Source organism: Bombina bombina, chromosome 5 (assembly GCF_027579735.1).
Source record: "Bombina bombina isolate aBomBom1 chromosome 5, aBomBom1.pri, whole genome shotgun sequence".
NCBI classification, from domain to species: Eukaryota; Metazoa; Chordata; class Amphibia; order Anura; family Bombinatoridae; genus Bombina; species Bombina bombina.
The window spans coordinates 385,783,109-385,800,427 of NC_069503.1; the positions used below are offsets into that span (position 1 = coordinate 385,783,109).

A 17,319-nucleotide genomic window follows, 5' to 3' on the forward strand; every position below is an offset into this window, starting at 1 on the left:
TACATGGATATGGATGTGACTGTTATATTAACAATAAAATACTACTGATAATATCCCCACATATTTTTATACAGTAAAATTAATACTTTGTCCCCCACTTCACAGGATTTAATTCTAGCATTTATGATTTACAACACTGAAACTACATTTAACTTGGGTATTATTTTTCATTTTTAGTAAAATTACAGTATTTAAATTAAACAACCATAAAAATCTAATTTAAGTAATGAGAGTTATTGTAATACGTAAAGAAAATGTTAAACATAAGGACTGGTATTACTCATTTAAGAAGATGCATTTTTTTTAGTTCTAAATTCTGATTACTAAACAGTGAGGAAGAAAGTTTCAATATTTGATTCTTCCCATATTACATTATTTATATTTTTTTAAAAATCACAATTTTCTCTCTAAAAAAAAAAAGATATTCTAGTAAAAAGAAAATGTAAATTTTTAAATAAATTTAAAACTGCGAGAAAGATCTAATCAAATTAAAAAGATGCCTTTGGTTTATTATTAGTGGAACATTTATTTTCCAATGGTTATGTAAGCCTTCAAAAGTCAGATTGTACTTAAAAAATGTTAAAACACAACTAAAGCAAGCTAAATAGGCATTTATTGTATGTATACTATCTATGTAGCATGTATACAGACAATTAACAGCACCATATTCTTTTTTTTTTGTCTTCTTTCATTTCATAGTTTAGAGCTGTGAGTCTTAATCCATTTCATGTTAATATTTCCATACCATTATGTTACTCTTTTGTTCACATTGTCCTATCCTTTTTGTCTAGTTCTATATTATAGTACACTTCTTAAATAAATCTTGCAAGCAATTAGAAAAGCAGCCTTATGCATTTTGTAAATATTGTAAAAAATGTTGTGTCATTAAAAACTAATCAATTTGTTTAAGAGTGATATACAATATTTGAACGTTCATCAATTTCAAAGCAATTTGTTTTCAATTTATTTATTTAAAAAAATATATTTTCAGTGCATTCATTATTTTATTATTTATGTTGTATTTTTTTCCCCTCAAATAAATGTTTAATTTGCTAAACCTTCTTTTTCTTCCAAATGCATCTTCCGGCTTCAAAATTACAAACAGATTTTAGCTTAGGTTGTAGCATGCTGCACTTTAATCAACATTACTACATAATAAACATAAAGTATTTCTCGATAGAAACAAAATATACATTTTTATCATTTTACTTCTAGAAATAAAAACACAGTTTTCAAGTTAAGACCAATGAAAAACATATAGGGCCAAATTACGAGTGGTACCCTATCCTTTGCGCATGAGAGATATTGGTTTTCACATTCGTTTGTCATATTACAAGTTGAAAATAAATTAGAATGCATGAGAGCAATCGTGATTTATGCTAGAATGATTGCTCTGGTTAACTGTTTCGCGAAACAATAAGTGTCACAAAACATATAAAAAATACATTACAAAGTACACTTACACTCATAAAGCTCCATGTATGAAGCAGCATAAGCTGCCCTGGATCCCTTGCGGGGCAGGTTCATCGATGGAAGCCTGCTTCCCACAATGTAAGAAGCAGTGGTCATTAGACTGCTGATTTTTACATTTTTACACTCTTCGCCACCTCTGAGGTGTTGAAGAGAAATCACAGAGAGCTTGCTCTCGGTGATTGACAGTCCCTTCTCTCGACGGGCATTACATGATTTGTAATGATGCCTACAGGAAAGTGAACGAACAGATCCACTGCCCGTATGCAGCAAAGGCATGCAGACAGCTCCTCAACTTGAGAAACTGTCCACACGCCTTTTAATACCCGGTCCATAATAACACCATCTAATAAAAATTATTTAAACAAATATTCTACACAAAAGGTGTTAGAAAAAAAGGGCTGCAAGGGGCTTTAACATAGAGATACATACATATACACATGTCTAAATATGTATAAGTATATATATATATATATATATATATGTATTCATGTATTCATATGTGTATATATTTATTTACACAGATATATACACATATAAACACATAAATATAGACATATATAGAAGTGCATTGGAGCCCTTTGCTGTCAAGTAGAGGAAAACATGAAAAAGCATATTATTGCAAAAGTCATATTTAATAGATATATATTGTACCAAAATATTATCAGAAATATATAGAAATATTGTACAAATGTATCAGTGATGTACATCTGATATTGATGTACAACTTCAAGCACTCATTTTCTAAGTGGCTGGAAATAGCTCAAGTTTAGATAGGCAGAGTAATAATTAAAATATAACTTTTATTAATGCATTTAAAAAATGGTAGCACGTTAAAAACACAAGCAAACTATGCTGGATTTAAGGATAGGTATTCAAATAAGTAAGAGGAAATTAGGGTGGGAAAGGGGTACTATACCTTTAAATGGCTTAGGATGCAGATATTAATCCATGGTCACTTACTGTGGGTGGTACCTCTAAAGTGACTGAGAGTAACTGTTTAATTAGTTAGATGACTTCTACAGTTTATATATGTAATCACAGCTGTGTAGAAAATTTATATATATTTTCTATATTTCAATAATATAGTCACATCTATCAAAATGCTTTAATATGCTCCCAGTGTTAGTGCTGCAGCAGTGATGAATAACACTAATAATCAGCTTGAGGATGACCGCTTCCCACCTTGGTTCTATAAGTAATACCGTTTATATCAGTTCATTGTAGTCAAGGCTATACATGTTCACTATTACCTAGTACTATGCATATAAATGAGTCAGTATTACTATATGCTTGCTGGTAATAACTATTATGCCTTGGTTAATTTGCTCTATTATATTCTTCCAGCATTTGCTTGCTAATTAAAATCTCTATGAGAGCCCATTTTACTCCCCAACTTTAGAGATACCCCCACAGTAAGTGACCATGGATTAATATCTACATCCAAGGCCTATTAAAGGATAGTACCCCTTTTCCTCCCTAATTCCCTTTTACTTATTTGAATACCTATCCTTTAATCCAGCATGGTTTGCTTGTGTTTTTAATGTGTTACCATTTTTTAAATGCCTTAATAAAAGTTATATTTGAATACTTACTCTGCCTATGTAAACTTGTTCTATTTCAAGCCACTTGGAAAATGAATGCTTGACGTTATTCATCAATATCAGTCTAGCACTATATCAATACACAGCACCTTTACCCAGAATATTATTATTATTAAAATGTTTATTATAATTATATAAGAAATGAATTACTTAATAGGGGGTATTTCCACATTCAGTATCAGTGTAGTGTCATTAGTTTTTTATACAAATAAATAGAAGTATGTATTTTTGAATAAATAGAACATATTCTTCTATGTGAAGAACATTGGAATGTGCACTTGAGAATATGCATTCGGGTTAGTGCGAGAGTGGGGTGTTAGTTTTTCCCCCCACTTTTTTTTCAATTAACTATGGGGGAGTAGGTTATCGAATGCTATATTCTGACTTCAGCTTTTGCATGCATCGGGTTAGTGCACTCGCGATAACTTTTTACTTTCAACTTGTAATGCGAGCACTACCCAATGAGCACAAATAGTTTACTTCTAACGCAGTTAGTGCACAAGCGAAAGCACTAAATAGCGCTCCACTGGTAATCTGGTCCATAGTTTTGCAACATAACCATTTGGCAAGCTCATGACATTGGCTAAGGTCTACTAAGATTATAAAGTGTCATTTTAAATTGAAAGTATTTTATGCAGAATTAGTATGAAAGATAGTCAAAATACCCATGGACAAATCTTAAGACACCGATATAAAATGACACAGTGATTGTACAATGCATGATGTACCATTGGTAGGAACACTTAGGTATAGCTGTTACTTTTTACTTTGAGGCAATGTAAGATTTAACAACACTCACCAGGATATGTTAGATAACTTGCATCTATCAATTTTAAAATAAGACTATTCATCTGTTCAAAAAGATATCAGCCATTTAAGATTTAAAAGGACAGGAAGATATTAAATAGGGATGAATAGAAAGATAAGGTTTTTTTTAGGCCCAGTTTAATTATAAAATGGCCACACAGCATCAAATGTTAATTTAATGTAATTAAGAGAATGTTTATTATTATAATTGTATACTGTGGTTACCCTGTAGGTTTCACTTGTTCATCTTCTGAAAACCATCCGATTATTACGTCTTTTACGTCTTCTTCAAAAGCTGGACCGATATTCTCAGCATAGTACCATAGTCCTTACTTTACTTATGTCAATGTTTGCTTTGTTGGCACATTGGATGGCTTGCATCTGGTATGTCATTGGAAGGATGGAAATGGAAGAAAATAATCCCCTTACATGGGATATAGGTAAGAGAAAAAAAACTTTACAAATTATGTGAGATACTTACTTAAAGGGCCATGATACCCAAATGTTGAAACACTTGGAAGTGATACAGCATAGCTGTAAAAAGCTGACTAGAAAATATCACCTGAACATCTCTATGTAAAAAGAAAGATATTTTACCTCAAAAGTTCCTCAGTAGCCACATCCAATTGTAAAGGACTTCTAAGCAACAAATTAGTATGTCTGTCCCAGGACAGCTAAGGGATTGAGCCTCGTGCATTCTCATGTTATTTCCCTATTCAGTGAAAGGAAGTTTACTATGAAATCTCATGAGAGTTAAGTGAAATCTCATAAGATCACAGTAAAAGAGTTCATGACCTCAGCACTGCTGATGCTGATTGGCTGCAGTTCATTTCTTCATTATTATTTTTTTTTTACCTGCAGCTCGGCAGCAGCTGAGTATAACTATTTACACAGAACTTACTCTGCTAATCTGAGGAGATTGTGAAGTAAAATATATATTCCTTTTTTACATAGTGATGCTTAGGTGATATTTTCCTGTCAGCTTTTTACAGTTATACTGCATCAGTTTCAAGTGATTTAGCATATGAGTATTATGTCTCTTTTATGTATTTTTTTATATGAAATGATGTTTTATATGATGTGAATATCTTGTGAGCATAAAGTTCTAAATATTAATATTAATAATTTAAAGAACTTTATGCATGTGCCATTTTTATATTATGTGTTCTGTAGGTGACAAGGAAAACTCTCTAAACACCAAGGTTTTTTTTCGTCCTAATATGTTACAAAAATTTCTTTAACTATATTAAAATGAACTAAAAAAAACTGTGCTTTATCTATAAATAATTTTAGCTAGACCTCTAGTACAGTAATATCCAAACTTGTTTTTCCGTGAAAATGAGAAAAATATTCCAAAGTACTAATCAAAGTAACTGTATCTAATTAATTTAAATACACCCAAGCTTTTTACATCCCTGGATAGCAAAATGTAACGGCTAGATTTAGAGTTCTGCGGCCAAAGGGGTACGCATGCTTTTTTTCCCCCGCACCTTTTAAATACCGCTGGTATTTAGAGTTCACAGAATGGCTGCGTTAGGCTCCAAAAAGGGAGCGTAGAGCATAATTTACCGCCACTGCAACTCTCGATACCATTGGTGCTTACGGACGCGGCCAGCTTCAAAAACGTGCTTGTGCACGATTCCCCCATAGGAAACAATGGGGCAGTTTCAGCTGAAAAAAAATCTAACACCTGCAAAAAAGCAGCGTTCAGCTCCTAACGCAGCCCCATTGTTTCCTATGGGGAAACACTTCCTAAGTCTGCACCTAACACTCTAACATGTACCCCGAGTCTAAACACCCCTAACCTTACACTTATTAACCTCTAATCTGCCGCCCCCGCTTTCGCTGACCCCTGCATATTATTATTAACCCCTAATCTGCTGCTCCATACACCGCCGCAACCTACGTTATCCCTATGTACCCCTAATCTGCTGCCCCTAACACCGCCGACCCCTATATTATATTTATTAACCCCTAATCTGCCCCCCTCATCGTCGACGACACCCACCTACACTTATTAACCCCTAATCTGCCGACCGCACACCGCCGCCACCTACGTTATACTTATGTACCCCTAATCTGCTGCCCCTAACACCGCCGACCCCTATATTATATTTATTAACCCCTAATCTGCCGCCCCCAACATCGCCGCCACCTACCTTCAATTATTAACCCCTAATCTGAGGACCGGACTTCACCGCTACTCTAATAAATGTATTAACCCCTAAAGCTAAGTCTAACCCTAACACTAACACCCCCCTAAGTTAAATATAATTTAAATCTAACTAAATAAATTAACTCTTATTAAATAAATTATTCCTATTTAAAGCTAAATACTTACCTGTAAAATAAACCCTAATATAGCTACAATATAAATAATAATTATATTGTAGCTATTTTAGGATTAATATTTATTTTACAGGCAACTTTGTATTTATTTTAACCAGGTACAATAGCTATTAAATAGTTAATAACTATTTAATACCTACCTAGTTAAAATAATTACAAAATTACCTGTAAAATAAATCCTAACCTAAGTTACAATTAAACCTAACACTACACTATCATTAAATTAATTAAATAAAATACCTACAATTACCTACAATTAAACCTAACACTACACTATCAATAAATTAATTAAATACAATACCTACAAATAAATACAATGAAATAAACTAACTAAAGTACAAAAAATAAAAAAGAACTAAGTTACAAAAAAAAAATATATATTTACAAACATTAGAAAAATATTACAACAATTTTAAACTAATTACACCTACTCTAAGCCCCCTAATAAAATAACAAAGATCCCCAAAATAAAAAAAATGTCCTACCCTATTCTAAAATTAAAATAGAAAAGCTCTTTTACCTTACCAGCCCTGAAAAGGGCCCTTTTCGGGGCATGCCCTAAAGAATTCAGCTCTTTTGCCTGTAAAAAAAAAACATATAATACCCCCCCAACATTACAATTCACCACCCACATACCCCTAATCTAACCCAAACCCCCCTTAAATAAACCTAACACTAAGCCCCTGAAGATCTCCCTACCTTGTCTTCACCACGCCGGGTTCACCTATCAATCCAGAAGAGCCTCCAATGTCTTGATCCAAGCCCAAGCGGGGGGCTGAAGATGTCCATGATCCAGCTGAAGTCTTCATCCAAGCGGGAGCTGAAGAGGTCCATGATCCGGCTGAAGTCTTCTATCAAGCGGCATCTTCAATCTTCTTTCTTCCGGATCCATGTTGTTCATCCCGCCGACGCGGAACATCCATCTTCACCAACGACTTCCCGAGAATGACGGTTCCTTTAAGGGACGTCATCCAAGATGGCGTCCCTCGAATTCCGATTGGCTGATAGGATTCTATCAGCCAATCGGAATTAAGGTAGGAAAATTCTGATTGGCTGATGGAATCTGATGGAATCAGCCAATCAGATTCAAGTTCAATCGGAACAGCCAATAGAATGATTGGATCAGCCAATCGGATTGAACTTGAATCTGATTGGCTGATTCCATCAGCCAATCAGAATTTTCCTACCTCAATTCCGATTGGCTGATAGAATCCTATCAGCCAATCGGAATTCGAGGGACGCCATCTTGGATGACGTCCCTTAAAGGAACCTTCATTTATCGTCTAGTCGTCGGAAGAAGAGGATGGATCCGCGCTGGAGGTCTTAAAGATCAGCCGGTCGTCATCGGATGGAAGAACATAGAAGATGCGGCTTGGATGAAGATGTTTGCCGGTCCGGATGTCCTCTTCTGCCCGCTTGGATCAAGACTTCAGCCGGAGGATGGACGTCTTCAGCCCCCCGCTTGGGCTTGGATCAAGACATCGGAGCCTGGACGGATCGCTGATACCCGGTGTGGTGAAGATAAGGTAGGAAGATCTTCAGGGGCTTAGTGTTAGGTTTATTTAAGGGGGGTTTGGGTTAGATTAGGGGTATGTGGGTGGTGGGTTGTAATGTTGGGGGGGGTATTGTATGTTTTTTTTTACAGGCAAAAGAGCTGAATTCTTTTGGGCATGCCCCGCAAAGGGCCCTTTTCAGGGCTGGTAAGGTAAAAGAGCTTTTCTATTTTAATTTTAGAATAGGGTAGGGCATTTTTTTATTTTGGGGGGCTTTGTTATTTTATTAGGGGGCTTAGAGTAGGTGTAATTAGTTTAAAATTGTTGTAATATTTTTCTAATGTTTGTAAATATTTTTTTATTTTTTGTAACTTAGTTCTTTTTTATTTTTTGTACTTTAGTTAGTTTATTTAATTGTATTTAATTGTAGGTATTTTATTTAATTAATTTATTGATAGTGTAGTGTTAGGTTTAATTGTAGATAATTGTAGGTATTTTATTTAATTAATTTATTGCTAGTGTAGTGTTAAGTTTAATTGTAACTTAGGTTAGGATTTATTTTACAGGTCATTTTGAAATTATTTTAACTAGGTAGCTATTAAATAGTTATTAACTATTTAATAGCTATTGTAACTGGTTAAAATAAATACAAAGTTGCCTGTAAAATAAATATTAATCCTAAAATAGATACAATATAATTATAATTTATATTGTAGCTATATTAAGGTTTATTTTACAGGTAAGTATTTAGCTTTAAATAGAAATAATTTATTTAATAAGAGTTAATTTATTTTGTTAGATTTAAATTATATTTAACTTAGGGGGGTGTTAGTGTTAGGGTTAGACTTAGCTTTAGGGGTTAATACATTTATTATAGTAGCGGTGAGGTCCGGTCGGCAGATTAGGGGTTAATAATTGTAGGCAGGTAGCGGCGACGTTGGGGGGGCAGATTAGGGGTTAATAAATATAATATAGGGGTCGGCGGTGTTAGGGGCAGCAGAATAGGGGTTCATAGGGATAACGTAGGTTGCGGCGGTGTGCGGTCAGCAGATTAGGGGTTAAAAAATTTTATTAGAGTGGCGGCGATGTGGGGGGGCCTCGGTTTAGGGGTGCATAGGTAGTTTATGGGTGTTAGTGTACTTTAGAGCACAGTAGTTAAGAGCTTTATAAACCGGCGTTAGCCCAGAAAGCTCTTAACTACGGACTTTTTTCTGCGGCTGGAGTTTTGTCGTTAGATTTCTAACGCTCACTTCAGCCAAGACTCTAAATACCAGCGTTAGAAAGATCCCATTGAAAAGATAGGATATGCAAATGGCGTAGGGGGATCTGCGGTATGGAAAAGTCGCGGCTGGAAAGTGAGCGTTAGACCCTTTCCTGACTGACTCTAAATACCAGCGGTAGCCCAAAACCAGCGTTAGGAGCCTTTAACGCTGGTTTTGACAGCTAACGCCAAACTCTAAATCTAGCCGTAAGTTAATACAAACAACTTGCCTCTTTTCCAGGGCTAATATGACAAATCTGTACTTTCACAATACAGATAATTCTGAGGCTCTTATATCAATATATGTACAACCAGTATTTTGTTTTAAGTTTCCTTGAATGAATATTGAAGTCATAGTTTATCTAGTAATAGCTGACAAAACATAATTATTTTTTATCATTTTTTAAAGGGAAATTCCAGCCAAAACTGGAATCCACACAGATGCATTTCATTTGTAAATAGAAGCATTTTTGTAATATACATGTATTAGCAAAAATGCTTCTAATACAATCTATAGCTGTTTCAATAGTGTAATTATGTATGCACCGTGCACCAGCATGTTAAACACAGCACTTGCTCAGAGAGCCTAAGGTAATTGTACCATCTGGTAATGACTTAATTGCTGACATGATACAAGCCCGAATGGCGATCTGAGCAGCTGCAGTATTTAAAATGCTGGTGCACTGAGAATATCTAGCTATACTTCACATGCACTTGCAGAGAAAAATGTTAACACCAAAACAGTGATAACTTTTACTAGAAGCATGTTTGCCAATACATGTATATTGCAACTATGTTTCTATTTGAATGTGTAATTTATCCATGTGCATTTAAATTATGACCAGAATGTCCCTTTAAGGTGTTGAGAGTGAAGTATTTTTACCATACCTCAGTGTTATTAGTTAAGCAAGAATATTATAGAAGCATAGGACATTATGATTTAATTTCTAAAGCTTAAAAAGGACTACTTAGACTTGGGGGCCTATTTATAAAGCTCCGTATGGAGCTTGACGGCCGTGTTTCTGGTGAGCCTTCAGGCTCGCCAGAAAGTTAAACACAAGTTATGAATCAACGGTCTAAAGACCGCTGCTCCATAACCTGTCCACCTGCTCTGAGGCAGCGGACAGAAATCAACCCAATCGAATACGATCGGGTTGATTGACACCCCCTGCTAGCGGCCGATTGGCCACAAATCTGCAGGGGGCGGCATTGCACCAACAGTTCACAAGAACTGCTGGTGCAATGATAAATGCTGACTGCATATGCTATCGGCATTTATCGATGTGCGGCGGACATGATACACTACATTGTATCATGTCCGTCTGCACTATCATAAATAGACCCCTTGGTATGCATTAAAAATTTTAACAAACAATCTTAAAGGGACACTGAACCCAAATTTTTTCTTTCGTGATTCAGATAGAGCAACTTTATAATTTACTCCTATTATCAAATTTTCTTCATTCTCTTGGTATCATTATTTGAAATGCAAGAATGTAAGTTTAGATGCCGGTCCATTTTTGGTGAACAACCTGGGTTGTTCTTGCTGATTGGTGGCTAAATTCATCCTCCAATAAAAAAGTGCTGTCCAGAGTTCTGATGAAAAAAAAATCTTAGATGCCTTCTTTTTCAAATAAAGATAGCAAGAAAACGAAGAAATATTAATAATAGGAGTAAATTAGAAAGTGATCAAAGAATAATGGTGGTGAAGATGCTAAACATGTGAACAACAAACCTACAGTCCCCCTCATAAACGAACAAAGTGTCCTTTAAAAGGAGAGAGGGTAGACTTACTGTGTCACAAAGGTACTGTACAGATAGAAGCAAGCATCCAGTCTTATAAGTGGCAATCCTTGAAGTATATTGGGGGATAAAAAGGTGCACTGTGCTTCATAGTTAAACACCTCCCCGCTCTTGCATATAGCAATCAGTTACCTGGCGTAGCTCTGTGTGTTACATACATTGAGCACTGTGTGCCCTAGAGCGAAATATGAAGTCTCCACTTAGAATACACTTCAGTTGTGAATGTTTATACAAGAAAGATGCAGACAAGGTCTGACTGCGGTACTAACTGACAGCTTCCTGCTGTGTGGATCAGGTGTCGAAGGGCGGTCCTTGGCATCTAACTTCCGCTATCCGGAGTTCCTCTCTGGGTATAGCATAGACTGTTCACTAAACGTCTGATGTTCCCTTGTTGATTCATCTAATCGTGCTGTTATAGAGGATACTGCTGTATGTGACGTCACAAGTAGGTTTACCTAATGTGACGAAGTGACCAATACACACACTCCCAGAACACTGCCAATTGGCTGCTGGCCCCAAAGCAAAATACTCCTTGCTCAAAAGATTCTTGCAAAAAAACGGCAAAAGATATATGTGTATGTGTAGAATCAGAATCCAGAGCCGATATTATTGAATTAAAAGAATTTCAATGCTTTATTATCCAAATATTAAAAGCAGCAACATGGGTGATATTAGGAAAGGACGCCTAGTAAGCAAGCTTAGGCATTTCAGCCGTAGCCTTACTCATAGCTTGTTAAAATACACTCACATCTGTGTATTTAAAGAGAATTATCAATGCTGTGATTGGATTAAAAATCAAACCAAGGCGGCGCTTAGTATCTACATTAATACAAAAAAGCACCTGTGTGCTGAATACCTAATCATTCCTGCATACTATTTAAATTACCTTCTAAGACTAAGTGCACAAGAACCTTAGTAAGGGGTTCAGTTACAGCATGCCGTGATAAATTAAATCAAAAAAGGGTCAAAAAGGGTTATTTAACCCTAGACTGTAGTGTTATGCACATACAGACATGTTACTTGAAATATCTAAATAAATAAATGAGTAGATAAGATAAGAAAAACACTAATGGCCAAAACTAACTTTGGAAAATGGTAAATACATACATAAAAAGATATTAAACATTTGCATGGGATTGAAAAATACATAAATAAAGCTCTACTGGAGCACATCCATAATCCATGGAGTCAGGAAAATATAATTAACAATTAATACTGCAGTAAGGTTTCTAACATATATCCTGATGTATATGTAAATTGGGCCCTGAAATATTGTGCTGTACATATTTAATTTCTACTTTATCAAATGGGTATATCTCAATGAACTAGAATAACTTATATTTAACCTATCATACAAAAAGTGTATGTATATGAAACTGATGTAATTAGATAAAAACTGGAGTATCATACTACACAGTAGAGTGACCCTTACTCCCAATAGTTGATCAGGTCATATTGGGAGTTTAAACCCCCAGGGTACCTGGTCTCCAAATGGAAAATCCAGTACATTTCCCTTTTATACAGGAGTTTCTCCCTGTCCCCCCCTTTTTTGGGGGTTAAGACCTGTTCAATAGCCTTCCATCTGAAGGTAGACAGGTCTTTCTGATGTATTTGGGAAAAGTGTGTCACTATCGGTGTGGTTGCTTTGGCTACATTAATGGAACTGAAGTGTTCCCGAATGTGGGATCTGATGTCTCTGGTGGTGAGTCCTATGTACTATACCCTACACTGGGTGCAGTGGATCATATAGATCACATTGGAAGAAGAACAGTTCAGGCATCTTTTGATGTCATAAGTATTAAGATTAACAGTGGAAGTAAAAGTAGATGTTATTTCTACGTAGTCACAAGGCTTGCATTTCTTATGACCACATTTATACATGCCTCTGTGAGTAAGCCACAAACTTACTTGTCCCTGTTCACTCCTTATTTGAGAAGGAGATACAGCATTTCCTATTGTACTCGCTCTTCTATAGGAACATCTAAGGCCAGCTTCCACAGCATTGACCAATTTGTCATCTGCTTTTAGAAGGCCAAAATGTCTGCAAACAATGCCACAAATCTGTTTGTACTGGGCACTGTAGTTAGTCACAAACGTTAACCCTTTATGAGGAGCTAGACTTTTATTCTTCTTGGTTAGGAGGGATTTCTTATCTATCCTATCCACTTCGGTTTGAGCCTTTTTAATATCTGAGTTTTTGTAACCTCGTTGCTTTAAACATTCCGCCAGTGCCTGAGAATGTTATTTAAAGTTTATTTCATCTTAGCAGTTTCTTTTTAATCAAATGAACTGTCCCTTAGCTATCGCATAAGGGACATGAGGCGGATAGCAACTCCTACCATGCAGTAGGGTGTTGCCTGATTTTGGCTTTCTATAGCTGATAGTTTCAACTCTGCCAGCCTCAAGGCCCCTTATCGTGATATCCAGGTAGTTAATTGAGGTAGCATGCATATCTACAGTAAATGCCAAGTTTAGATCATTTACATTAATCCAGTCTACAAATAGTTGTACCATCTTTTTACCTCCCTTCCATACTAGGAGCAAATCATCTATGAACCTTCTATAGATGATAATGTCTTTAATGAAGGGATTACACCATGCATAGACGTGGGACAGCTCCCACCAACCTAAATACAGTTTAGCATAGGACGGGGCAAATTTAGCCCCCATAGCTGTCCCACGTCTCTGCAGGAAGTAATCCCCTTCAAACTCAAAATAATTGTGGGTTAATAAGAACTGGGTTACCTGTAACACAAAGTTTTGGAAGGGTACAGTAAAAGAGGTATGTTCTTGGAGAAAATAGCGGATGGCCTTAATCCCCTCAGAATGTGGAATTGTGGAGTATAAGGATACTACATCTATTGTCACCCACATGTATTCTCCATGTAACTTCCTCTAGTATTTTTAGCACATGTGTCGTGTCCTTTAAATAACTGGGCAATTCCTGGACTAAAGACTGCAAAATGGCATCTAGCCACTGAGACAAATTTTCAGACAAAGAGCCAATACCGCTTACTATAGGTCTTCCTTTCACCCCCTCCAAAGATTGGTGAACCTTTGTAAGATGGTGAAAGATAGGGGTGACTGGGTGCTTGACCAAAATATATTCAAATGTATGTTTGTCCACAAAACCACACTCCAAGCCTTCATCCAGAAGACATTTGAGTTGTTTATGGAACAGCCATGCTGGGTTTTGGCTGAGTTTGTTGTAGCTGTCTTCATCCAGAAGATGCCTGTAAGCCTCCTTGATGCAGTCAGCTTTATTTTGTACCACAACAGAACCACCCTTATCCGCTGCTTTGATTACGATGGTCTGGTTCTTGTTGAGGGATTTTAAAGCCTCCCTTTCCATCCTGGATAAGTTGTATTCTCTCTTGAGGTTGGATTTGCTTAAATCAATAAGATCAGTTTCTACCCTGTTGTAAAATATTTCTAATATATTTCCCCTAGATTGTATAGGGTAAAAGGTTGATGTTCTCTTACATTAATAGGTTTATCCTATCTCTCTAAGGGGGACAATGTAGCCCCATTTAAAAGACTGTTCAGATTGATCAAATCACATTGTTCGGCAAAACTCGTTACTTCCACTTCAGATATAGTTTCTGTTATAGGTTCATCTCTAACGGGTTCTTGGTCATGGAAGTGTTTGTGCAAGGTTAAATTGCGAATCAACCTGTTAACATCAATGATAGTTTTGAACAAGTTAAAATCACTTGTTGGCGCAAAACCAAATCCATAGCCCAGAAACTTGGTTTCTACTTCTGTAAGTGTAGTATCTGATAGATTGATTACTTTGAAGGAAATGATTTTTGTTGAGCCCAATTGGTTCTCTGTGGATATCTGGTCTCTCTTTTTGCTGTTAATGTAGATACTAAGCGCCGCCTTGGTTTGATTTTAAATCCAATCACAGCATTGATAATTCTCTTTAAATACACAGTTGTGAGTGTATTTTAACAAGCTATGAGTAAGGCTATGGCCGAAACGCGTAAGCTTGCTTACTAGGCATCCTTTCCTAATATCACCCATGTTGCTGCTTTTAAGATTTGGATAATAAAGCATTTAAATTCTTTTAATTCAATAATATCGACTCTGGATTCCGATTCTACATATACACGTAAATTAGAAAGTTACTTAAAATTGCATGCACTATCTGAATCACAAAAAAAAACATTTGGGGTTTAGTGTCCATTTAAAATACTAAGATTGTCTTAATAAAGCTGTTAGCTTTAAAGGACCAGTAAATACAGTAGAATTGCATAATCAACAAATGCATACTAACAAGACAATGCAATGGCACTTATTCTGAATTTCAAATGAATAGTAGATTTTTTTCTGACAAATTTAAAAGTTATGTCCATTTCCCCTGTACCATGTGACAGCCATCAACCAATCACAAATGCATATATGGATATTCTTGCACTGGCTCAGTAGGAGCTGCTGACTTAAAAAGTGTAAATATAAAAAGACTGTGCACATTCTGTTAACGGAAGTAAATTGGAAAGTTGTTTCAAATTGCATGCTCTATCTGAATCATGAAAGTTTAATTTTTGACTTGAATGTCCCTTTAAGTATATTCTAAGAATGTGTTTAATCTACTAAGCATGCTAATTTGTACACTCTCTAGGAGATAAGTCACAAAATGTGCAAATGTACATATTGCATAAATACGTACCAGATTCTTAGCTTTACTTTTCAGCAATAATAATAATATGGAATTTAAAATATATCATTACAAATAAAAAAAGGGCATTTGTTGTAAGTCTGCTACTCCAAACTACAATAGATAGATGGATAGATGGATAGATAGATAGATAGATAGATAGATATACAGTTTATTACTATTATTATTATTATTTTATTACAACTTAATAATAAAGCATTAAGATACCTGATCAGACTACTATATTCAAAAACTCTGATCAGCTGAAAACTCTTATTGAGTCAGACACAGGGACATTAAGCAGTGTGTACTTTTCTAACTGAATTAGATGGTCTAAACATAAAACTTCTAAATTAACCTTTTTTTTTTTTTACATCTACAAGAATCAGTAAAATCAATTGTCTGACATTTAATGCAAGCTAAAAGCAGACAAACAAGTCAATTGTGATTACTTATTAAACTGAGAAACTACCAAAAGATGATAATGGATCGTTTATAATCAACTTATTAAAAAGTAACATATTGTATAATAAGCATATCTTTACGGATGACTTATTGGTGCCAATTTATCATGGCACGAATGGGGCCAGATACATCTGTTTCCACGCGAGCCTTCAGGCTCTCTGGAAACAGGAGTTAAGAAGCAGTGGTCTTAAGACTGCTGGTCCTTAACTTGTATGCCACTTCTCTGAGGCGGCGTACAGCAATCAGCCCGATCATATACGATCGGGTTGATTGACACCCCCTGCTATCGAATCTGCAGGGGGCGGCATTGCACAAGCAGTTCACCAGAACTGCTTGTGCAATGTTAAATGCCGACAGCATATGCTGTAGGCATTCAGCGATGTTGGGCGGACATTATCGCTACAGTGGATCATATCCGTCCAACTCTTAATAAATCGTCCCCATTGAAAAAAATGCACCTATCTTTTGGTGGCATCACGTATGCTACTGGAAGATCCTCTGACATTACCTATGTAGTTGCTGTCTACACAGCTCTCAGCAGTACAGTTGGCTAAGCATATATTGTGTTTCAAATATGTGGCTGTTTAAGGTCTTGTTGTGCATGGCAGTGTCTTAAGCATCTAATAATGTTGCTCCCTGTATGGTTTAGATGATGGGTCTTTATTGATAGACTTGAAGAGCTGTTCAGTTCTACTTAAGTCCATGAGCTATACCTCACATTTTAAGTCTATCAGATATCAGATCTAAATATTTCCGAACTGTACAGAGGTTCTTTCAATTGCAACAGTAAAGAAATAGCTTTGGTAGTTACCTCAGCTTGTCAGATTAACAGATGCTTTTCCTATGTATAAGTGCTTGCAAAGAGTTCACACATGCAAACAAGGAGATCCTTATATCATCAGAATATGCTCCATTCTGAGAGTTTTGCTTTTATTTTGTCCTGATAGTCATGCTATTCCAGTAAATTATAGTTTTATTAGAGAGTACTTGCACTGGTATAGTTCTCTAAGAAGGACTTTACTATGACTACTTAAGTTAAAGGGACAGTGCACACCAATTTTCATATAACTGCATGTAATAGATGCTACTATAAAGAAGAATATGCACAGATGCTGATCTAAAAATCCAGTATAAAACCTTTTAAAAACGTACTTAGAAGCTCCCGGTTTAGCTCTGTTGATGAGGTTTGTCTGGGACACCGACTGAAAGGGGCTGGGAAAACAAGGGTAGTCATCATTTATAACACTTTACTCATATCTCCTTTTTGTTTATATGAATTGCTTTGTAAAATGGATGTTCATACAGGAACTGTGATACTGGCACTGCCGTATTGGACTGTGAAGGTAATGCAACAGCCTTTGCAAATCTATGAATCCCTTTCCTTAAATAAAAGTTAACCAAAAGGAG

The 17,319-nt window shown here is 35.9% G+C and overlaps 1 protein-coding gene across 1 annotated transcript in view; it reads left to right on the forward strand.

Moving 5' to 3' along the window:
* Window positions 1-17,319, forward strand: part of KCNH8 (potassium voltage-gated channel subfamily H member 8) — a 484,148-nt gene that overhangs the window by 222,689 nt on the left and 244,140 nt on the right. The window contains 1 exon segment of the mRNA XM_053715735.1: window positions 4,114-4,321. Coding sequence (XP_053571710.1) covers window positions 4,114-4,321 — 208 coding nt within the window.